General features: G+C 40.8%; 1 protein-coding gene across 2 annotated transcripts in view; it reads left to right on the forward strand.

Moving 5' to 3' along the window:
• The window catches only part of LOC110258713 (multidrug resistance-associated protein 4-like), a 57749-nt gene extending 32564 nt beyond the window's left edge, over nucleotides 1–25185 (forward strand). The window contains exons 7-9 of one of the 2 annotated variants that reach the window (XM_021081980.1): nucleotides 5867–5956; nucleotides 21656–21828; nucleotides 22257–25185. In XM_021081980.1, the coding sequence (XP_020937639.1) occupies nucleotides 5867–5956; nucleotides 21656–21828; nucleotides 22257–22434 (441 nt within the window). In that variant the 3' untranslated portion in view covers nucleotides 22435–25185. The remainder of the gene's footprint in view (nucleotides 1–5866; nucleotides 5957–21655; nucleotides 21829–22256) is intronic. The other variant, XM_021081981.1, reaches the window with a different exon arrangement.
• The last annotated feature ends 393 nt before the right edge of the window (nucleotides 25186–25578 follow it).

Genomic DNA, 25578 nt, shown 5'->3' on the forward strand with positions numbered 1-25578 from the left:
TCAGTAGTTCGAAGAAACTGAACCAGAGCTGTCTCTTTAAGACTCCTCCCTGATTACCTAGGTTTCTTTCCCTTTTTTTCTTAGTAATAACAAAACTCAAAGAGGAGGTGGATGTAATGTTACTAGTAAAGAAAGACAACTGGATTCTAGCCTAACGCAGGCGGCACTTTGTTTCTGACACTGAAATCTTTGTAAAATCCCATGAAACTGTTCCTGGGAGTCGCAGCAAGAGGACTTTATGGGACTTAAATTCTCTTTGCTTTGTTGGTAAACAGTGTTCTTCCGATTATGAATGGTGATTAGTTGATTCAGAGGCTACAGGATTTAAAAAGAAAAGAAGGAAGCCAAGATGTACAGTGACTTCAGGTGATTCCCTCATTCTTGAAACAGGGGCACTGGCTGCCCCTTAAGTCAGGTCCTCAGATTAGAAATGAGAAGGTAGCCCTTAGGAAACAGCAGCAATAGCTGCTCTTGAGGATGTATTTTAGTGGAGGGAGGTTTTCTGGTTTGGGACTGAAACAATTTGGGCAAACTGTTGTGCTTAATCCGTGTAATTTGTCACCAGTTGTATGGTTTTTGCCTTGATCCCAGGTCTTTAAACCTGGGTAGGGTTTCTTTTTAAGATAATGAGGGTCTTGTCTTCCAGCAGCGCAGACACAAGGGCCAGTAAGACTGCAGTTCTCAGTCTTGCAGCTGTGTTGAGGGATTATCCACTTACTACACTAAGTGCTCTGATTCAGAGTGGCCGTTTTTGGGTAACACAGCTAATATGAACTTGTGTTATCTTAGTTAAAGTGCAAAAAATTACTACTGAATGTGGCAGAAAGAATTAAATTTGGTTTTGGTTTGTTTTTAGTAATTTCATTGAAGTATAGGTGACTCCCAATGTTTGTTAGTTTCAGGTGTACAGCAAAATGAATCAGCCATACACACACACACATATACATACATCCATTCTTTTCCAGATTCTATCCCCATATAAGCTATCACAGGGTATTTAATAGTTTTCCTTGAGATACCGAGTAGGTCCTGGTTACCAATCGACTTAGTATATAGTAGTGTGTATATGCCAGTCTCAACCTTCCAATCCATACAAAGGATTAAATTTTAAAAGCATAAATTTTAAACCATGATGAATACAATTTGCGGGTGGGGAGCTGCACCCAAAATTCCCAGGCCAGGGATCAAACCTTCATAGCAGTGGCAGCCTGCCGTGGCAATGCTGGATCCTTAACCTGCTGTACCACAAGGGACGTTCCAAAACAATTTGGAAACGAATGTCCCACTTACTGTTTCACATTGAACAAGTGTATTGGTTTCCCTGACTCTGCTGTGCCAGCTAACTCTTAGTAAATGCAGTTTAATTGTGCACCTTCAGAAAAAAAAAGATGTGGGCCGATAAATTTTGTGGGTATTTACGTGAAGGTTGTGTGTCCTACTATAAATGTCTACAATGAGTGTTTTGCCTGCAGATGTTTATAAAATTAATTTATTAACTTCATTGCTTAGAGGTAATTAAATATTATCTGTCGGAAATGATCATTAGTTTGACCCTTACCTGCCCTTGCAGTGTATGTCTGTGAGCATTTTGATTACTTTGGAAGATAACAGTGGTTTCTTATTGGCAAGGGATGAACGTAAAAACCAAAGCGAACACTGTGCCTAAAAGGCATTGACATTTTAAAACAGACATTGTTCACGAGTTGCTGCTTTAAAGAAAAATGCAACTTCGGTCAGTGTTTTAATCAATCCTTCTTTTCCTTCAACTTTTTGTTGAAATTTTACTGATTTTGAAACATTTGGCACTAACAGAGAAATATTTATTAAACTATGTTCTTTCATCTAATACTGCTAAGTAAATACTAGTAATGCCCAGTATGTTCTTTTAAACTGTTACTACAGATTTAAATGTGGGCCCTTATTGCTGTCAGAGATCTTAACCTTATTATTATTTTTTTTCTTTTTACGACAACCAGCAATGGTTTGGTGCTAATGGGCAGAACCTCCTTAAGGCCTGCCGTGTGTCTGAGGGCTCTGACCACAGCTCAGCCTGAAGCAGCTGCAGGCGTCTGGCAGGGGCTCAGGAGGAGGGACTCCTCTTTCTGCAAAGAATCTCACTCTAGTCCCCAGTCTTTGCAGAGCCTCATCCCCTTCAAGGAGTTTCCTGAAGAGAAGAAGGTGAGGGAGGTGACAGTAGAGACAGGCCCCGATTATGAAGCAGGTGATTGAACTTTAAATGGGGTCCCTGTGCCTGTTCTCCTGAACCAGCAAAATGGCTGTCAGTAACCTGCTAATACTGTGAGCCTTTTCTTTGTGAATTGAAGGAAGAGATTAAAAACAAAGTTATTAAAAAGATTTTTTTTTTTTTTTAGCTTAGGTAACGCCTCTCTAGAGTATATGTTGAAAACCTGGTGGATGCTTCAAACCTTAGAGCCCTTACAAGACGTGAACTTGCTCTGTGAGAGGAACCTGGAGGGAAAAACTGTTCAGGTCACACAAGCTGTGATGGGCAAAGAGACATTCTTGTCCTTATTATGAGCACAGAGACCCTTCTCCCTTCGCCCAGTTGGGCTCAAAGCTGGTTCATTAACCATCATCATCTCCTCAAACACGAGTCCTTGAAGGGTCCCGCATCTGGGCCCCGGAGTAGAATCCGGCCCCTGGTTTAGAGCCTTGAGGGAAGGTGGGGAGAGTCAGAGGGGAGGGGGGAATAGTGGGCACCAGCCTCCCCTTGCCTGCTCACGTCGTTTGTGTAAACCTCGTGGAAAAGCTGAAGGAAGCGCCATTGCCTGGCCTGTGGAAACAGAGTTGCTCATTCCAGAAGCAGAGTGAGAAGTGAGAAGTTTTTCCAAAATGTAAAGTAGGTGATGGTGATTTCCCTGACAGGGAACTCTTACCATTGCCTAAATGGTTGTTTAGTCTTTGAACCTAAATTTGAGAGTTTTAAGGGGACCTTGCATTTGGGTCTCAGGATTTTTCAGCTCAGTTCAGTATTCCTTTTGTAATGTCATGTGACCAGTGATTTTCAGTGCTTTGGAGGTATGTTGGCCGCTTAAACAGCTTTGTGCAAAGAGAGCTCCCTTCATAATTTTTTGAAAAATTTTATTTATATGTAGTTAATTGACAAGGTTGGGATAATTTCTGCTGTACAACTAAGTGACCCAGTCATGTGTATACACATATCCATTTCTCTCAGATTCTTTCCCCACATAGATTATCACCGGACACTGGGTAGAGTTCTCTGAGCTGTACAGCAGGTCCCCAATGGCCAGTCCTTCCATATACCTCAGTGTGCATATGCCAATCCCAAACCCCCAGTCCATCCCTCGCTTCCCCCCACCTGTCCCCTTTGGCAACTGTATGTTTTTCAATGTCTGTGTATCTGTTTCCGTCCTGTAAATAAGTTCATTTGTGTCCTTTCTTTTTAGATTCCACATGTAGGTGATATCAGATGATGCTGGTCTTTCACTGTCTAATTTCACTTAGTATGATAATCTCTAGTTCCATCCATGTTGCTGCTGATGGCATTGTTTCATGCTTTCTATGGCTAAGTAATAGTCCACTGTGTATCTATATACCACATCTTTTTTTTTTTTTGTCTTTTTGCTATTTCTTGGGCCGCTCTCGCGGCATATGGAGGTTCCCAGGCTAGGGGTCAAATTGGAGCTGTAGCCGCCTGCCTACGCCAGAACCACAGCAACGTAGGATCCAAGCCGCATCTGCAACCAACACCACAGCTCACGGCAACGCCGGATTGTTAACCCACTGAGCAAGGCCAGGGATGGAACCCGCAACCTCATGGTTCCTAGTCGGATTCGTTAACCACTGCGCCACGACAGGAACTCCATATATACCACATCTTCTTTATCCATTCTCTGTCACTTGACATGGAGGTTGCTTGCCAGTCTTAGCTATTATAAGTAGTGTTGCAGGGAACACTGGGGTGCATGTATGTTTTCGAATTATAATTTTTTCTGGATAGATGCCCATAAGTGGGATGGCAAGATCATATGGTAGTTCTATATTTAATTTTTTGAGATACCTCCATACTGTTTTCCATAGTGGTTGCACCAATTTACATCCCCACCAATATTGTAGGAGGATTTCCTTTTCTCTACACCCTCTCCAACATTTATTATTTGTAGACTTTTTGGCGATGGGCATTCTGGATGGTATAAGATGGTACCTCATAGTAGTTTTGATTTGCATTTCTTTAATAATTAGAGACGTTGAGCATCTTTTCATGGGTTTTTTGGCTATCCGTATGTGTTCTTTGGAGAAATGTCAAGTTAGTTCTTCTGCCCATTTTTTTTTCTTTTATGCTGTTTGTTTTTTTGCTATTGAACTGCAGGAGGTGGTTGTATATTTTGGAGATTGATCCCTGTCAGTTGCTTCTTAGGCAACTATTTTCTCCCATTCTGTAGGTTGTCTTTTTGGTCTGTTTATGGTTTCCTTTGCTGTGCAAAAGCTTTTAATTAGGTCCCATTTGTTTATTTTTGTTTTTATTTTCTTTAGGAGGTATATCTGAGAAGATATTGCTGCAGTTTACATCAGAGAGTGACCTATGTTTTCCTCTAAGAGTTATCCAGTATCTGGTCTTACATTTCGGAAAGTCTTTTTAATTTTGGATTTTGCTTAGAGTTGTGTCTTTTTTTGGTGGCACAGCGTGTGTCTTCTGCACCCATTTCTCTCTCACCAGACTTCAAAGTAAGACAATAGGAAAAGAAGGTACGGGAGGCTCTCAGAGTGTCCTCCTTCTTCTTGGCTACGGAAGGAAATGTCTTCATCTTTGTTCTCGGGCTTTTGTGAGTGAGGAGGAACAAACAGTCCAGCCCAAGTCCAGGCGGGAGGATTTAAGGCTGGCGATTCCTTGCAACAGTTCCTGGGCCCTTGTGGAACAGTCAGGTCTCCTTTGTTTCCACATCCATGCATCCCATTCTCCTGCCCCTTCACTGAAAGGAGCCAGTTGGGCTCTTCTCTGCTGCCTGTGTTCTTGTGGTTTAGGTTACTAGAGCTTTCCAGAAGAAAACGTAAATGGCCTATGTGAGTTTATGTGCAAGTTCCTGTCTTGAAACCCAGAAGGAAGCTTGTGTTTCCAGAATGATTTACTTGTGTCTCTTTCAGAAGCAGATGAATAGGAACAATAGGTTTTTTTTGTGGTGCTCGTCACAGTGGGTTTCAGGTCACCCTGGCCCTGCAGTTAATAGTGAGGTTTTGTGAGGCTCATTCTCCTGATGCACCGCAATGTGTCCACTCCACAGGTGAGACTTCAGTTTGCCATTCAAAGGAGTCCGGCTTTTAGCACCACGCCAAAGGCTGTTCCTTTCTCTTCTTCAGTTTTTTTCTTAAGATCACACATTTCAGGAGTTCCCGTCGTGGCACAGTGGTTAACGAATCCGACTAGGAACCATGAGGTTGCGGGTTCCATCCCTGGCCTTGCTCAGTGGGTTAACAATCCGGCGTTGCCGTGAGCTGTGGTGTAGGTTGCAGACGTGGCTCGGATCCTGTGTTGCTGTGGCTGTGGTGTAGGCCGGCGGCTACAGCTCCGATTTGACCCCTAGCCTGGGAACCTCCATTGGCACAGGAGCGGCCCAAGAAATAGCAAAAAAGACCGGGGGAAAAAAAAAAAAGATCACACATTTCAGCACTTTATTTTTTTAGTGTTCAGTTGTCTGCAAGATATTTTAGAGCATACTTTGTACAGTGGAAAAATAATCGAGAGATACTGTTTTGTAAATAAACATTTGCAACCTTATTTTTAATGATTATGGTAAATTTTGGTTTTCTATGTTTTAATTCTGTTCTATAATCAGTCTAGCATGATAAAAAGTTAATTTAATAACATTCACAATTTTGGGGTATTTAGGAACCTGTTTTATTCACTGGAACAATGAGGAAAAATCTGGATCCCTTACATAAGTATACGGATGAGGAACTGTGGAATGCCTTAGAAGAGGTAATTTATTAAATGTAATTAACTTGTTAGTATAAGTGTGTGTACATTGGTAGCATTGCAGGTAATTAAGGGGAGCTTATGAGTTTCACTGACTTTGTTTACCTCCCAGGAGACCATTGATGACAAGGGTACATCTATAAATGAAAATATGTGTATTGATGGTGATGAAAACTAAGATGATGCCTTATGTTTTCATTTAGCTTTACTCCTAGAACCCAATGTAACCAGAGACATTATCTTGTCCTTAGCAAAGCACCAAACTAGAAGATATAATTATGGGTTCAAATTCTACCAAGTGACCCAATAAATTAATTACCTTAAATACCCTGCAATATTCACTTTATTCCTCGGGTCTTAGGGAGCATCTACTAAGTGGAGACAATAGTAGTTTTTTCACTATTACCTCAAAGATAAATGAGATCATACCAATAAAAAGCTGTTAAGTTTTGTAAGTGTTTATAAAGGTAAGTTATGTAGTTGGGAGGTGATGTTAACTGTTTTTTGACAATCATGTCATTTTGATGCTGCAGCATGAATGCGGATAACAGAACCTGGGTCTTTTGCTCAGTTTTAATATGCAAAGGTTTATTTCTAGATAATTTTCTGTTTAATTGTGTGTGTTTCCCTTTACATGAATTTTTGAATTTCCTTACCTTTGCATGAAAAGGATTTTGACTTCTTAAAAAAATTTTTAGTTATATATATATATCCATTCTTTTTCTCATATAGGTTATTTCAGAATATTGAGTAGACCTTTCTGTGGTTTATATATTTTGATACAGATTATTTTGTGTATTCACCCAAGTTTTGTAAATTGATTCTATGATGGCTGAAGCTCTGTCTAGACTTGTGAACTGTAGACTGGGTTGTGTTTTCCCAGAGGACCTAGCTCAGTTTTTTGCTTTTAAAAAGAAGCACTTAATAAAAAGGTTCTAGGAGTTCCCGTTGTGGCTCAGCTGAAATGAATCTGACTAGCATCCATGAGGACATGTGTTTATTCCCCGGCCTCACTCAGTGTGTTAATGATCTGGCTTTGTTGTGAGCTGTGGTATAGATCACAGACGTGTCTTGGATCCTGCACTGCTGTGGCTGTGGTGTAGGCTGGCAGCTACAACTCATATTTGAACCCATCCTGGGAACCTACATATGCCACGGGTGCAGCCCTAAAAAGACTAATAGTAATAATAATAATAATAATAGTAGTGGTAGTAGTAGTAATAGTAGTACTAATAATAAATTAAAAAATAAGAAGTTACTAAATATTTAGCGATCTCATTATTTCAGAGAAATGTGGCTTGCTTCTTCTTTTTTTTTTTTTTTTTTTTTTTTTGCTTTTTAGGGCCACACCCATGGCATATGGAGATTGGCAGGCTAGGGGTCTAATTAGAGCTGTAGCCGCCGGGATACACCTCTGCTCATGGCAATGCCAGATCCTTAACCCACTGAGCAAGGCCAGGGATCAAACCTGCAACCTCATGGTTCCTAGTTGGATTCATTTCCACTGCGCCACAATGGGAACTCCCAAGTGTGGCTTATTTCTTAAAACATGTTTTTAAAATACAAATCCATGTGACTGTTCACATTCTTATTTTGATCTGGTGCATTTGGCATTTAGTGTCACCCTTCTAGGGATAGTTCTGAAGTCTGTGGATGGATTTGGAGGCCTGACAATTTCCTGCCAGTGATTCTGGTTCCTTAGGGAATGTCAGCACTCATTCTTTACACACTCACTCTGCATTCAAGCAACTGGTGGGCTTTTATTCTCCTAAATCAAGCCGATTACTCCACCTTCTCTGACTTGAAAAGCATTGCACCTCTCATATTTCATTTAAGTTTATTAATCTTTCTACATTTAAATTCTGGAAGAGAAAGGTAGGGAGAGAAGTTAACCATCACATATAAAGAAAAATAGGATGATCCACTGATTTGAAATCACAGGGTAGATTTAATGGTGAAATTGTGATATCTTAAAAAACTCTAGAGACATGATTAAGATGGTTGAAAAGAAGGACTGGAGCTCAACTTTGCTCCTAAAAACAACAAAATTAGGACCAAATGCTGAACAGCCTTCAACCAACTGGACTGGAAATTTTCAAAAAGATATCCTGCTTCAGAAGACAAAGAGGAGGCCACATCAAGTGGTTGAAGGGGTGATTATGTGATATAAGCACCCCTAAACCTCCCGGGTGGGAAGTCCACAGTTTGGAAAGTATCTGTATCACAGAGACTCACCTACAGGAGTGAGAGTTCTGAGCCCCACATCAAGTGCCCATGCCTGGGGATCTGGCATTGGGAGAAAGAGCCCCTGAAACATCTGGCATTGAAGACCACTAGGGCTTATGCACAAGAGCTCCACATGACTGGGGCAAACAGAGACCACATTCTTGAAAGGCACACACAGGCTTTCATGTGCCCTGGGTCCCAGGGCAAATCAGAGGCTCAAAGGAATCTGGGCCAGACCTGACTGCAGCCTTGGAAAATTCCCTGGGAAAACAGGGGTGAATGTGGCTTGTTGTGGGGGAAGGACATTGGAAACAAAGCTCCTGGGAATATTGATCAGCATGCCTTTCTCTGGAGGTGGCCATTTTGGGAAAATCTGGCCCCACCCATCGGGCACTGAGGTGCCCCAGGCCAAACAACAGTCCAGGCTGGATCACAGCCCTGCCCATCAATAAATAGGCTGCCTAAAGACCCCCAGGCATACAGTTGCCTCTAATCTCATCCAGAGACAAAGCCCCACCCACCAGAGGGATAGGAATCACCTCCACCTACCAGTGGGCAGGCACCAGTCCCTCCCATCAGGAAGCCTGCAGCAAGCCCCCATACCAATTTCAGCCACAAGGGGGCATACACCAGAAGTAAGAGAGGCTACAATTTTATTTTCTGTTAAAACGTCACCACACCCAAAGCCTGTAAAAATGAAAAGACAGAGAACTATAACTGAGATAAGAGAGAAAGAAAAATCCTAGAAAAACAGCTAAGTGATCTGGAGATTCTCAGCCTCCAAGAAAAAGACTTTAGACTGATGATGCTGAAGATGATGCAAGACATTCAAAATAAACCAGAGGGAAAGATAGATAATTTAGAGCAAACATTGAGCAATGAAATACAAGATTTAAAACTTAAGCAAGAAGAGATGCAAAATACAATAACTGAAATGAAAAATTCACTAGAAGCAACCAACAGCAGAATACAGGAGGCAGAAGAATGAATAAGCAAGGTGGAGGACAGACCAGTGGAAATCACTGATGTGGAATAGAAAGGAGAAAAACAATTGAAAAGAAATGAGAGTCTCAGAGAACTCTGGGACAACATTAAATGCATCAACATCCATATGATGGGGTGCCAGAAGAAGAGTGAGAGAAAGGAACAGAAAAAATATTTGAAGAGATAATAAATGAAAACTTTCCTAACATGGGAAGGGAACCACTCAGTCAAATCTAAGAGGTGCAACGAATACCGTATAAAATAAACCCAAGGAGGAATACACCGAGACACATATTAATCAAACTGACCAAAATTAAAGACAAAGAGAAAATCTTGAAAGCAGCTAGGGAAAAGAAACAAGTAACATACAAGGGAACTCAGATAAGGTTATTGGCAGATTTTTCAGCAGAAACTCTGCAGGCCAGAAGAGAGTGGCATGATATACTTAAGGTGATGAAAGGGAAAAACCTACAACCAAGATTACTTTACCCAACAAGGCTCTCATTTGGATTTGAAGGAGAAATCAAAAGCTTCACAGATAAGCAAAAGCTAAGAGAATTCAGCACCACTAAACCAGCTTTACAACAAATACTAAAGGAACTTCTCTAGGCAGAAAAGAAAAGGCTGTGACCAGAAACAAAAATGCCACAAATGACAAGGCTTTCCAGTAAAGGCATATATACAGTAAAGATAGGAAATTATCCATTGACAATTATACTACCAATATCAGAAATTGTCAGAAGAGGAGCCTACAAATGCAGGACACTGGGGATGCACTTGCAATTAAGAGACCAACAACTTAAAACAATTGCCTATTTATATTGAGTCCTATACCAAAACTTCAGGGCAGCTGCAAACCAAAAATCTGCAATTGATACACAAACAAATAAGAAAAATCAATTCAAATACAATGCTAAAGATAGTCATCAAACCAGAAGAGGAGAGAACAAGAGAAGAAGGGAAGAAAAAAGAGCAACAAAAACAAATCCAAAGCAATTCATAAAATGGCAATAAGAACATACATACCAATAATTACCTTAAATGTAAATGGACTAAATGCCCCAAGCATAAGACATGGACTGGCTGGACACAAAAACAAGACCCATATGTATGCTGTCTTCAAGAGACCCATTTCACTTCTAGGGACACATACAAATTGAAAGTGAGAGGATGGAGTTCCCGTCGTGGCGCAGTGGTTAACGAATCTGACTAGGAACCATGAGGTTGAGGGTTTGGTCCCTGCCCTTGCTCAGTGGGTTAATGATCCGGCATTGCCGTGAGCTGTGGTGTAGGTTGCAGACGTGGCTTGGATCCCGCATTGCTGTGGCTCTGGCGTAGGCCAGTGGCTGCAGCTCCGATTCGACCCCTATCCTGGGAACCTCCATATGCTGCAAGAGCGGCCCAAAGAAATAGCAAAAAAAAAAAAAAAAAAAAAAAAAAAAAAAAAAAAAGACAAAAAAAAGAAAGTGAGAGGATGGCTGAAAATATTTCATGCAAACAGGAATCAAAAGAAAGCTGAGTAGCAATACTCATATCAGACAAAATAGACCTTAAAATGAAGAATATTTTGGAGACAAGGAAGGACATTACCTAATGATCAAAGGATCAATCCAAGAAGCAGATATAACAGTTGTAAATATATATGCACCCTACATAGGATCACCTCACTAGATAAAGCAACTGCTAACAACCTTAAAAGGAGAAATCGACAGTAACACAATCATACTGGGGGACTTTAACACCCCACTTACAGCAATGGACAGATCATCTAGACAGAAAACCATCATGGAAACAGAGGCCCTAAATGAAGCATTAGACCATTTGGACTTAGTAGATATTTATAAGACATTCCATCCAAAAGCAGGAGAATACACATTTTTCTCAAGTGCATACAGAACATTCTGTAGGATTGATCACATTCTGTGCCAAAAATCAAGCCTTGGTAACTTTAACAAAACTGAAATCCTATCAAGCATCTTTTTCTACCACAATGCTATATGACTTCAAATCAACAACAAAAAAAAGTGCAAAAAACACAGGCACATGCAGACTAAACAACCAATGGATCAGTGAAGATATCAGAGAGGAAATTAAAAAATACCTAGAAGCAAATGAGAACAAAGATACAACACTCTCAAACCCATGGGAAGCAGAAAAAGCAGTTATAAGAGGGAAGTTTATGGCAATACAAGCCAACCTCAGGAAACAAGAAAAAGCTCAAATAAACAACCTAAAATTGGAGTTCCCATTGTGGCACAGTGGTTAACGAACTTGACTAGGAACCATGAGGTTGCAGGTTTGATCCCTGGCCTTGCTCAGTGGGTTAAGGATCCAGCGTTGCCATGAGCTGTGGTGTAGGTTGCAGACTCGGCTTGGATCCTGAGTTGCTGTGGCTCTGGCGTAGGCTGGCGGCTACAGCTCTGATTAGACACCTAGCCTGGGAACCTCCATGTGCCGAAGGAGCAGCCCTAGAAAAGGCAAAAAGACCAAAAAACCCCAAAAACAAAAAACAAAAAACCTAACATTACATCTAAAGCAGCTAGAGACAGAACAGACAAGACTAAAAGTTAGCAGAAGAAACCATAAAGATCAGAGCAGAAATTAATGAATTAGAAATGAAGAAAAGCATAGAAAAGATCAATGAAACTAAAAATTCTTAGAAAAGATCAACAAAATTGATAAACCCTTAGCCAGACTTATCATGAAAAAAAGAGGACTCAAATCAATAAAATTAGAAATGAAAAGGGAACAAAAAAGTCCTAAAGTCAGCAGAAGGAAGGAAATTATAAAGATCAAAGAAGAAATCAATAAAATAGAGACTCAAAAAGCAATAGAGAACATTAATAAAACCAAGAGCTGGTTCTTTGAAAAGGTGAACAAAATTGACAAACCCCTGGCCAGACTCACTAAAAAGAGGAGAAAAAGAACCCAAATAACCAAAATTATAAATGAAAAAGGAGAAATCACAACGGATACAGCAGAAATACAAAAAACCATAAGAGAATACTATGAACAACTATACGGCAACAAGTTTGACAATGTGGAAGAAATGGACAATTTTCTAGAATCTTACAGCCTGCCAAAACTGAATCAAGCAGAAACAGACCAATTGAACAGACCGATCACTAGAAAAGAAATTGAAGAGGTCATAAAATCACTCCCTACAAATAAAAGTCCAGGACCAGATGGCTTCACAGGTGAATTTTATCAAACATATAAAGAGGAATTGGTGCCCATCCTCCTTAAACTCTTTCAAAAGGTTGAAGAAGAAGGAATACTCCCAAAGACATTCTATGATGCCACCATCACCCTCATTCCAAAACCAGGCAGAGATACCACCAAAAAAGAAAACTATCGCCCAATATCATTGATGAATATAGATGCAAAAATTCTCAACAAAATCTTAGCCAACCGAATCCAACAACATACCAAAAAAATTATACACCATGACCAGGTAGGGTTCATCCCAGGTTCACAAGGATGGTTCAACATACGCAAATCAATCAGCATCATACACCACATTAACAAAAAAAAAGTCAAAAATCATATGATCATCTCAATAGACACAGAAAAAGTATTTGACAAAGTCCAACATCTATTCATGATCAAGACCCTTGCCAAAGTGGGTATAGAGGGAACATTCCTGAATATAATCAAAGCCATGTATGAGAAACCCACAGCAAATATAATACTCAATGGGGAAAAACTGAAAGCCTTCTCACTCAAATCTGGAACAAGACAGGGATGCCCACTCTCACCACTGCTCTTCAACATAGTTTTGGAAGTCCCGGCCACAGCAATTAGACAAACCAAAGAAATAAAAGGCATCCATATAGGAAGAGAAGAGATAAAACTGTTACTGTATGCAGATGACATGATACTATACATAGAAAACCCTAAGGACTCAACCCCAAAACTACTTGAACTGATTAATAAATTCAGCAAAGTGGCAGGATATAAGATTAACATTCAGAAGTCAGTTGCATTTCTGTATACCAGCAATGAAACATTAGAAAAGGAATACAAAAATACGATACCTTTTAAAATTGCACCTCGCAAAATCAAATACCTCGGAATACACCTGACCAAGGAGGTAAAGGACCTATATGCCGAGAACTATGAAACTTTAATCAAAGAAATCAAAGAAGATTTAAAGAAATGGAAAGATATTCCATGTTCCTGGATTGGGAAAATCAATATTGTGAAAATGGCCATACTACCCAAAGCAATCTATAGATTCAATGCAATCCCTATCAAATTACCCAGGACATTTTTCACAGAACTAGAACAAACAATCCAAACATTTATATGGAACCACAAAAGACCCAAAGCGATCCTGAGAAACAAAAACCAAGCAGGAGGCATAAGTCTCCCAGACTTCAAGAAATTCTACAAAGCCACAGTCATCAAAACAGTGTGGTACTGGTATCAAAACAGACAGACAGACCCATGGAACAGAATAGAGAACCCGGAAATAAGCCCTGACACCTATGGTCAATTAATCTTTGACAAGGGAGGCAGGAACATCAAATGGGAAAAAGAAAGTCTATTCAGCAAGCATTGCTGGGAAACCTGGACAGCTGCATGCAAAGCAATGAAACTAGAACACACCCTCACACCATGCACAAAAATAAACTCAAAATGGCTGAAAGACCTAAATATACGACAGGACACCATCAAACTCCTAGAAGAAAACATAGGCAGAACACTCTCTGACATCAACATCTTGAATATTTTCTCAGGTCAGTCTACCAAAGCAATAGAAATTAGAGCAAAAATAAACCCACGGGACCTAATCAAACTGAAAAGCTTTTGCACAGCAAAGGAAACCAAAAAGAAAACAAAAAGACAACTTACCGAATGGGAGAAAACAGTTTCAAATGATGCAACGGACAAGGGCTTAATCTCTAGAATATATAAACAACTTATACAACCCAACAGCAAAAAAGCCAATCAATCAATGGAAAAATGGGCAAAAGACCTGAATAGACAGTTCTCCAAAGAAGATATACAGATGGCCAACAAACACATGAAAAAATGCTCAACATCGCTGACTATAAGAGAAATGCAAATCAAAACTACCACAAGATACCACCTCACACCAGTCAGAATGGCCATCATTAATAAATCCACAAATAACAAGTGCTGGATGGGGTGTGGAGAAAAGGGAACTCTCCTGCACTGTTGGTGGGAATGTAAACTGGTACAGCCACTATGGAGAACAGTCTGGAGATACCTTAGAAATCTATCCATAGAACTTCCATATGACCCCGCAATCCCACTCTTGGGCATCTATCCGGACAAAACTCTACTTAAAAGAGGCACGTGCACCCGCATGTTCATTGCAGCCCTATTCACAATAGCCAGGACATGGAAACAATCCAAATGTCCATCGACAGCTGATTGGATTTGGAAGATGTGGTATATATACACAGTGGAATACTATTCAGCCATAAAAAGTAATGACATCATGCCATTTGCAGCAACATGGATGGAACTAGAGAATCTCATACAGAGTGAAATGAGCCAGAGAGACAAAGGCAAATACCATATGATATCACTTATAACTGGAATCTAATATTCAGCACAAATGAACATCTCCTCAGAAAAGAAAATCATGGACTTGGAGAAGAGACTTGTGGCTGCCTGATGGGAGGGGGAGGGAGTGGGAGGGATCAGGAGCTTGGGCTTATCAGACACAACTTAGAATAGATTTAATAGATTTACAAGGAGATCCTGCTGAATAGCATTGAGAACTTTGTCTAGATACTCATGTTGCAACAGAAGAAAGGGTGGGGCAAAAATGTAATTGTAATGTATACATGTAAGGATAACCTGACCCCCTTGCTGTACAGTGGGAAAAAAAAAGAAATGAAAAGGGAGAGGTAACCATGGACATCACAGAAATACAAAGGATCATAAGAGACTACTACATGCCACTATATGCCAATAAAATGGGAAACCTAGAAGAAATGGACAAATTCTTAGAAAAGTATCATCGTCCATGACTAAACCAAGATGAAATAGAAAAGATGAACAGACCAATCACAAGTACTGAAATTGAGATTTAAAAACTTCCAACAAAGCAAAGTCCAGATGGCTTCACAAGCGAGTTCAATCTAACATTTAGAGAAGAGCTAACACCTATCCTTTTGAAACTATTGCAAAAACTCACAGAGGCAGGAACACTCCCAAACTCATTCTGTGAGGCCACCATTACCCTGATACCAAAACCACACAAAGATACCATAAAAAAAGAAAATTACAGGCCAATTTCACTGATGAACATAGATGCAAAAATCCTCAACAAAATACTAGAAAACCTAATTCAACAATACATAGAAAGGATTGCACAAAATGCTCAAGTGGGATTTATCCCAGGGATGCAAGGATTCTTCAGTATCTGCAAATAAATCAGTGTTATACACCACATTAACAAACTGAGAATAAAAACCATGTGATCCTGTGGTGTTCCCGTCGTGGCTCAGTGGTTACCAAATCCAGCTAGGAACCATGCAGTTGTGGATACTATCCCTGGCCTTCCTCCGTGGGTGAAGGATCCAGCGTTGCTGTGAGCTGTGGTGTAGGTCACAGACATGGCTCAGATCCCAGCATTGCTGTGGCTCTGGCGTAGGCTGGCGGCTATAGCTCTGATTAGACCTCTAGCCTGAGCACCTCCATATGCCTCGGGTGTGGCCCTAGAAAAGGCAAAAAGACACACACACACACACATAATATGATCCTCTCAATAGATGCAGAAATCTTTAACAAAATCCAATACCCATTTCTGATAAAAACCTTTTAGAAAGTGGGCATAGAGGGTACCTACCTCAACATAATAAAGGCCATATATGACAAACCCACAGCTAACATCATTCTCAATGGTGAAAAGCTGAAAGAATTCCTACTAAGACCAGGAACAAGACAAGGATGTCCACTCTCGCCACTACTATTCAACATAGTTTTGGAAGTCCTAGCCACTGCAATCAGAGAAGTAAAAGAAATAAAAGGAATCCAAATTGGAAAGGAAGAAGTAAAACTATGACTATTTGCAGATGATATGTTACTAAGAGAATCCTAAAGACTCTACCAAAAAATTAGAGCTCATAATTGAATTTGGCAAAGTCACAGGATATAAAATTAATACACAGAAATGGACTGCATTTCCATATACTAACAACAAAAGATTAGAAAGAGAAATTAGGGAAATAATCCCACTTACCATCCCATCAAAAAGAATAAAATACTAGGAATAAAGCTACCTAAAAGCAACAAAGGATCTCTACTCTGAAAACTATAAGATGCTTATGAAAGACATCAAAGATGACAAAAACAGATGGAAAGACATACCATGCTCTTGGATTGGAAGAGTCAATATTATCAAAATGACTCTACTACCCAAGGCAATCTACAGATTCAATGCAATCCCTATCAAAGTACCAAGGACATTTTTCACAGAACTTGAACAAAATATTTTAAAGTTTGTTTGGAAGCACAAAAGACCCAGAATAGCCAAAGCCATCCTGAAAAAGAAAAATGGAGCTGGAGGAATCAGGCACCCTTCCTTCAGATTATACTTCACAGCTGTAGTCATCAAAACTGTATGGTACTGGCACAAAGACAAAAATATAGATCAGTGGAACAGGATAGAAAGCCCAGAATTAAACCCATGCACCTACAGTCAACTAATCTATGACAAAGGAGGCAAGAATATACAAGGGAGAAAAGACAGCACCTTCGGAGACGGGATTAAGATGGTGGAATAGAAGGACTGGAGCTCAACTTCTCTCCTAAAAACAACAAAATTCACAACTAAAGACTGAGCACACTTCACCAAAATGGACGGGAAACCTTAAAAAAGGTACCCTACTCCAGGAAAAAAAGAGGAGGCCACATCAAGAGGTAGGAGGGGCGATTTCACGATATAAACAACCCCATACCTCCTGGGTGGAAAGCTCCACAGACTGGAAACTAACTGGTTCACAGAGACTCACCTACAGGAGTGAGAGTTCTGAGCCACACATCAAACTCTCACATGTGGGGATCTGGCACTGGGAGAAAGAGCCCCAGAGCATCTGGCATTGAAGGCCAGTGGGGCTTGTGCGCAAGAGCTCCACCAGACTAGGGGAAACGGAGACCCCATTCTTAAAAGGTGCACACAGACTTTCACGTGCACTGAGTCCCAGGGCAAAGCAAAGTCTCCAAGGGAATCTGGGTCAAACCTGACCGCAGTTCTTGGAGAACATCCTGGGAAAACAGGGGTGAATGTGTCTTGTTGTGAGGGAAGGACATTGAAAGCAAAGCTTTCGGGAATATTCAGCAGCAGTGCCTTTCTCTGGAGGTGGCCATTTTGGGAAAATCTGGCCCCACCCATCAGCCAGCTGCTGAGAAGCTCCAGGGCAAACAACAACCCAGGTGGGATCACAGCCCTGTCCCTCAGTAAACAGGCTACCTAAAGACCCCTCAGGCACACAGCTGCCTCTAATCCAAGCCAGAGACTAAGCCCCACCCACCAGAGGGATTAGAATCGGCTCCTCCTACCAGGGGGCAGGCATCAGCCCCTCCCATCAGGAAGCCTACACCAAGCCTCCATACTGACTTCAGCCACAGGGGGCAGACATCAGAAGTAAGAGAGGCTACAACTCTATTATCTGTAAGAAGGTCACTACACCAAAAACCTATAAAAACGAAAAGACAGAGAACTGTAACTCAGATGAGGGAGAAAGAAAAAACCCCAGAAAAACAGCTAAGCCCTGAGGAGATTCTCAGCCTCCAGGAAAAAAACTTTAGACTGTTGATGCTGAAGATGATGCAAGACATTGGAAATAAACTGGAGGCAAAGATGGATAACTTACAGGAAACACTGACCAAAGAGATACAAGATATAAAACTGAAACAAGAAGAGATGCAAAATACAATAACTGAAATAAAAAATTCACTAGAAGCAGCTAACAGCAGAATACAGGAGGCAGAAGAACAAATAAGCGAGGTGGAGGACAGATTAGTGGAAATTATAGATGCAGAACAGAAAAGAGAAAAAAGATTGAAAACAAATGAAGAGAGTCTCAGAGAACTCTGGGACAACGTGAAACGCACCTACATCCATATTATAGGGGTGCCAGAAGGAGAAGAGAGAGAGAAAGAGACAGAAAAAATATCCAAGAGATTACAGCCAAAAACTTCCCTAACATGGGGAAGGAACCACTCACTCAAATCTAGGAAGCACAACGAGTACCATACAAAGTAAACCCAAGGAGGAACACCCTGAGACACATACTAATCAAACTGACCAAAATTAAAGACAAAGAGAAAATCTTGAAAGCAGCTAGGGAAAAGAAACAAATAACATACAAAGGAACCCCGATAAGGCTATCAGCAGATTTTTCAGCAGAAACTCTGCAGGCCAGAAGGGAGTGGCATGATATACTCAACGTGATGAAAGGAAAAAACCTCCAACCAAGATTACTCTACCCAGCAAGGCTCTCCTTCAGATTTGAAGGAGAAATCAAAACCTTCTCAGATAAGCAAAAGCTGAGAGAATTCAGCACCACTAAACCAGCCTTACAACAAATACTAAAGGAACTTCTCTAGGCAGAAAAGAACAAGAGAAGAAGGAAAGGAAAAAGAGCAGCAAAAACAAATCCAAAGTAATTAATAAAATGGCAATAGGAACATACATATCAATAATTACCTTAAATGTGAATGGACTAAACGCCCCAACCAAAAGACATAGACTGGCTGAATGGATACAAAAACAAGACCCATATGTATGCTGTCTTCAAGAGACCCACTTCACTTCTAGGGACACATACAAATTGAAAGTGAGAGGTTGGCTGAAAATATTTCATGCAAACGGGGATCAAAAGAAAGCTGAGTAGCAATACTCATATCAGAAAAGACAGCCCCTTCAATAAGTGATGCTGGGAAATCTGGACAGCCACATGTAAAAGAATGAAATTAGAACACTCCCTATCACCATACACAAAAATAAACTCAAAATGGATTAAAGACCTAAATATAAGACCAGATACTATAGAACTCTCAGGGGAAAACATAGGCCAAACATTCTCCAACATAAACCACAGCAATATCTTCTCAGATCCACCTCCTAGAGTAATGACAATAAAAACAAAAATAAACAAATGGGATCTAATTTAAAAGTTTCTGCACAGCAAAGGAAACCTCAAACCAAACAAAAAGACAACCCACAGAATGGGAGAAAATCTTTGCGAATGACAAGGGATTAATCTCCAAAATTTATAAATGCCTCCTACCGCTCAATACCAAAAAAAAAAAAAAAAAAAAAAAACAACCCCATCAAAAAATGGGCGGAAGATCTAAACTAACAGTTCTCCAAAGAAGACAAACAGATTGCCAAAACACATGAAAAGATGTTCAATATCACCTATTATTAGAGAAATACAAATCAAAACCCCTATGAGGTACCTCCTTACACCAGCCAGGATGGCCACCATCAAAAAGTCTACAAATAATAAGTGCTGGAGAAGGTGTGGAGAAAAAGGAACCCTAGTACACTGTTGGTGGGATCGTAAATTGGTGCAACCACGTGGAAAACAGTATGGAGATTCCTAAGAAAACTAAGAATAGAATTTGATCCAGCAATCCCACTCCAGGGCACTATCCAGAAAAAAACCATGACTCAAAAAGGCACACGTAGTCCAATGTTCATTGCAGCACGATATACAATAGTCAAGACATGGAAACAACCTAAATGTCCATCCACAGAAGAGTGGATGAAGAATATGTGGCATATATACACATGGAATGTTACTCAGCCATTAAAAGGAAAGGAAAATAACGGCATTTGCAGCAACATGGATGCACCTAGAAATTACCATGCTCAGTGAAGTCAGCCAGATGAGTGAGACTCCAACATCAAATGCTATCAATTACATGTGGAAAATAAAAAAAGGATACAATGATCTTCCTTGCAGAACAGATACTGAGTCACAGACTTTGAAAAACTTATGGTTTCCCAATGAGACAGGGTGGGGGTGGGGGATGGGCTGGGAGTTTGGGAAGGAAATGCTCTAAAATGGGGTTGTGATGATCACTGTACAACTATAAATGTAATGAAATTCATTGAGTAATTAAGAATAAATAATGTGATGAATAAATAAAATTTAAAAAGAGAGAAGGTACAATATCTTTTACAATCCTATCTTGATTGATAGATCCATTATCTATTTTTTACAAATACACAGAGATTTTTTTCCCCGCATGTGACTCTGAAGGCTGCAGATGCTTTAGAGAATGGTTGTAAAATATTTCATAAGCTCGGAATTTGAGGATGGAAGTGTATGTACACACAGACACAGAAACATATAAAAAAACTGAAAATACTGGTAAATCACTTTTCTTTTTTTGGGGGGGGGTGCCCCTCCCAGATCATGTGGCATTTCCCAGGCCAGGGCTTAAATCTGAACTATAGCTGCCAGCTTACACCACAGCCACAGCAATGCCAGATCCTAGCCACCTCTGCAACCTACACCACAGCTCAGGCAACGTCTTATCTTTAACCCACTGGGCAGGGCCAGGGATTGAACCCGAATCCTAATGGATACTAGTCGGATTCATTACCTGCTGAGCCACAGCGGGAACTCCTAGTAAATCATTTTTCTGTTTGTCTCCCAGCTTGAGATTTCTCTTCTCAGATTCTTAGGTAGTAAAATTACTCTAGAGTTTTATAATATAGTTTTCCGCGGACAGAGAGGTTATGTTCATTAGGAGACAAATCCTGTCAAAACTGTCTTGGAGTTCCCGTTGTGGCTCAGCAGGTTACAAACTGGACATTGTCTCTGTGAGGATGGAGGTTCCATCCCTGGCCTCACTCAGTTGGTTAAGGATCTGGCATTGACACAAGCTGCAGCAAAGGTCACAGATGCAACTCAGCTATGATGTTGCTGTGGCTGTGGTGTAGACCCCCAGCTGTACTTCTGATTCGGCCCCAGCCTAAGAACTTCTATTTCCTGTAGGTGCTATACTAAAAAGGAAAAAAAAAAACTACCATAGAAATTGGCCTAAACTTATAATTAACTCATCTGTTGCAGCCAAAATTACATTTAGTATCCTCTGAATTCTAATAATGATGAGATCGTGGAAGTGGTAGAGGATAATACTGCCTTTTTAAACTGCATTTGAAACTTTATGATAATAAAAATAAACATGGGTTTATTTCACAAAGTGTGTGGTTTCTATGTATGCTTCTGGAATTGACCCTATCACTTTAGTGATGTCTTTTCAAATGAGAAATCACTCCATCATTGTGTTTCTCTAGGATTTCTTTCTGTCCTATATTGACTCTAGCATCTTTCTCAGTGATCGCTCACTGGCAGGAGCTCCCCCCATCACCTGGCTGCACATGTAAGATACGTAGGAAGTCCTGAGGCCCTCAGAGCGTGAATGTCTAAGAGGCTTGTCTACTTCAGTAGCAGTTTGTTGAGGAAAATGTCATTCTTTCTGTATCCACAGGTTCAGCTTAAAGAAGCCGTTGAAAGTCTCCCTGGGAGACTGAATACTGAATTAGCAGAATCTGGATCGAACTTGAGTGCTGGACAGAGACAACTGGTGTCCTTTGCCAGGGCTATTCTCAGGAAAAATCAGATATTGATTATTGACAAAGCCACATCCAATGTAGATCCCAGGTAGGAGCTGGGATCCATGAAACCTGGAATCCAAACATTAAATGTAGTAAATGGGAAATATTTTGTGATGCTGAGAAATGTTTCTAATTCTCTCCACCCAAAAGGTAGCTCTTGTTATCATTTATCCTAGAAAACAGAAGAAGACACCAAAATGTGTTATGTATTATTCATGTTGTTATGAAGTATCCTATGAGAGCTAGATTTCTAAATTTCGCTCCTGAGCATTTCAAGTAATTTCAAGGGAAGACTATTTCCCACTGTTTGATGAAAAATAATAAATTTCTAAGGAAAGTTTTAATAGTTTTTCAGGAACAAGATTAAGTCTTACAGTATTAATTTTTTAAACACAGTATGAAAATATCATATGATTTTTAAACTCTGTCTGCTTTTCATATCTTTACTGAACTAAATCACCTTCTTTCATTCAGAACCGATGAGGTAATTAAGAAGAAAGTCCGTGAGAAATTTGCCCAGTGCACTGTGGTAACCATCACAAACAGGTTGAGCACCATTATTGACAGCGAACAGGTGATGGTAAGAGCCTCGTCTGTGGAATTTCAGTTGTTTCCGTTTATGTTCAATTTTTTAACTCATCCTTCCTTGTAAACCTTGATAGAAACCTCCAAATAATTTAATTTTCTCTTAATTTCTCCTCTGATTCCTGATGTTAACTCAGGTACTTAACTCTGCTTTCTGAAGGTGCTTTTGAATAATTTCATATTAAAAATTTATTTGCATTGTCATTTTTGAAAGATGGTTAACCATGAAAATATTCAAAATCCATGTTTGGCTTCATATTTCAGATGGTGGGACATAGTCACTGTCACTGTGTCACAGCTGTTTCAGCTTTTTTGGATGTCCTTGATCCAGAAAATTCGCCTCTCATTTAGACTGCCCTGAGGAGGTTGGCTAGGGTTCCAGAATTTCTCAGAACCTCTGTTGCTGTCAGAGGGGGGTCCATGAGAAGAAATGGCCTAGTGAGAAAAATAAAGTAGTTCAACAGAAGGGATTTAATATAGGAAATTTGTTACATAGGAATTTGAGGGATAGAAAAATGAAAGGAAACACTGGGATAAGAATTTTAGGAACCAACTCCCATGTCCTAGGACAGACGTCCAGACCTAAGAACCGAGAGGAGAGGCTCTAAAGAGTCAGCACTCAATCCTCCAAGTCACCGTCCAGCTGCTGGTCATGTCTGTGAGGGAGCCCGAGGAGGCAGGTTCTCCATGTGCTGAGAGAGCTGGGAGCTGGGAGCAGTCATCACTGCTGAGGTGATGCTGCAGGAGGAGCAGAGACCAGGTAGACCATTAGCTCTGAGTCCCACCGTCAGTCTCCCTCTTGTGCCCCCTAATGGCAGAACCTCCCAAAGGGGAGCAGGTCACAGAGCCTCTGAAATGAGATTTGAGAGACCCAGCCTCTGCATCACAGGTGAGAGGGTAGAAAGAAGGGAGATGGGGAGCTGAGGGCCTGTAGAGAAACACCCAGCAAGTGTCTTACACAGCAGATCTGGACTCTGCACACACAGCAGGCTCCAGGCTTGGTCTGTGGGTGTCTGTCTAGTGTCTTTCTTCCTGTTGTGATTGGCGCTTTGTTCTTTAGTGATTTAACATTTCCTTCCTTAGCTCTATTTCCTTCCTTCCTCCCTTTATTCCTTTACTCTTTCTTTTTTAATCTTCTCTCTTTCTTTGTTCTTTCCCTCTGTTTTTGCTGAGTTTCAATATATGTTAGGGTGTGGCTTTATAAAATGATAAGGAAATCATCCCTGAAAGGAAAAACCTTTGGCTGCATATAATCCCACAGGAATGCAAAGTATTTTAAGGTTAACCCCTAGCCTGTGACAATGAGTTGATTTCAGTGATCTTATTAATGCTAAGTAACCACTGTCAGGAGACACCACAGGATCCAGTGATGCTTGCAGGAGACTCCGATGATGGCTACCATTTTTTAGCAATAAATTATTTTTACGTTAAAGTCTACACATTGTTTTTTTAAGAAACAATGCTAGTGCACACTTGATAGGCTACGGTAGAGTGTAAACATAACTTCTCTGTGCCCTGGGACACCAGAGAATCATGTGACTCACTTTATTACGATGGTCCCTTCATTGTGGTGTTCTGGAACTGAACCTGCAATGTCTCCGAGCGATGCCTGTACCTGTTTCCTTTCCAGAAAGCAGGTGATTGTCTGTTCTGAAAGGTTTAAGGACATAAAGACAAGTCCATCAGCTGCAAAGCTTAATGCTTCAGAGGGCAGGCAGCCAGCCTCTGGGTTGGGAGAGTGACTGGGGAGTGATGGACACTGATGAAGGGCATAACCATCAGTGCTGTCACCTTAAAGTCCAGTCACTGCAAGTGCTTAAGCTGTAATTATTAGATTTTGCTGCACTGGTGACTATTCTGCTGAAAGATGGGTGATGTGCTTTTGTTTACTATAAGTCAGTCAAACAGAAGTCTGGCTGGTAAACAACAGTGACCTGGTAGGTAGCTTTATGTGTTGGCTCTCCAAAGGGATTCATTCAGTTTTGCTTCATGACACACCATGAGTGGGTGAGACTTAGAATTCTGTTCTACAAAGATGTTCTCTCAATTTCAACTTTATTAAACATGGTGTAGTCATAATGACACATAATTTAATCTTCCTTATTTACCCCGTTATCACTAAACAGGAGAACAAGACAAATTAGAAATCCTCTCTTTCCTAAGAGTTACCACTGTCCCCGCATTGAAGGCTGCTTCTTGTGGTTTTTAGGACCACCTGGTCGCTTGTGGCCTGTTCTCTCTTCAGCCGGTGGCACAGCTTTCCTCCAATCCCTGCACACTCCTGTCTTCATAAGCACCCCCCACACCCCCAGATTCTCCCTGGTAGTGTGAGCACAGGAAGCAGGTAAAAATCTGCTGTTGCTCCAACTCTGGTGTTGCCTGTGTTCAGCATTTTCACCACCAGCAGTTCGAGGATTCTTTGGAAACGAAGGACCCGAACCAGGGCCAGGAAGCTCTTCTGTCCACAGGCAGTCTTGTGGTTTTATGTCCTTTTCCTTCTTCCTCAATGCAAGCCTCTTCTTGGAAGTTTTTCCCAGTGAAATGAAAACCAGAAACTGTTGTAACATAACCACCTGAAAAGCACAACAATGGCCCACACCTAACTAGAGTGTTACTGAAATTCTATATTTCACCTTCATGGAATGTTTCTTTCATAAGCCTACATGGCCGCAGTTAAAACATTTCAAGGAGAAAAGCTCTTTCAAAGACATACTAAAAGGAGGAGTTCCCATCATGGCGTAGTGGTTAAGGAATCTGACTAGTAACCATGAGGATGTGGGTTCGATCCCTGGCCTTGCCCAGTAGGTTAAGGATCTGGTGTTGCCATGAGCTGTGGGGTAGTTCACAGACTCAGCTCTGATTCAGCGTTGCCGTGGCTCTGGCGTAGGCCAGTGGCTACAGCTCTGATTCGACTCCTAGCCTGGGAACCTTCATATGCCAATGGAAGAGGCCCTAGAAAAGGCAAAAAGACAACCCCCTCCCCCCCAAAAAAAAAATACCAAGAGATGTCATTCCAGTTTCCAGAGGGAAGATAGAAGCACAATCTGGGAGAGGAAATCCCTTATGGGGGGGGGGGCTTCCATGTAAAAGCAGCAGCTCTAAGAGAGCAGCGTGGAGTCACCATGGCCTTGCCGGCCTCATTCCCCAGCTGAGAAGAGGGGTTTCGTTGTTCAGGACCTCAGAACAGTCTTACGTTAATACTTGCTACATT

This window comes from Sus scrofa, unplaced genomic scaffold (assembly GCF_000003025.6).
Source record: "Sus scrofa isolate TJ Tabasco breed Duroc unplaced genomic scaffold, Sscrofa11.1 Contig32, whole genome shotgun sequence".
NCBI classification, from domain to species: Eukaryota; Metazoa; Chordata; class Mammalia; order Artiodactyla; family Suidae; genus Sus; species Sus scrofa.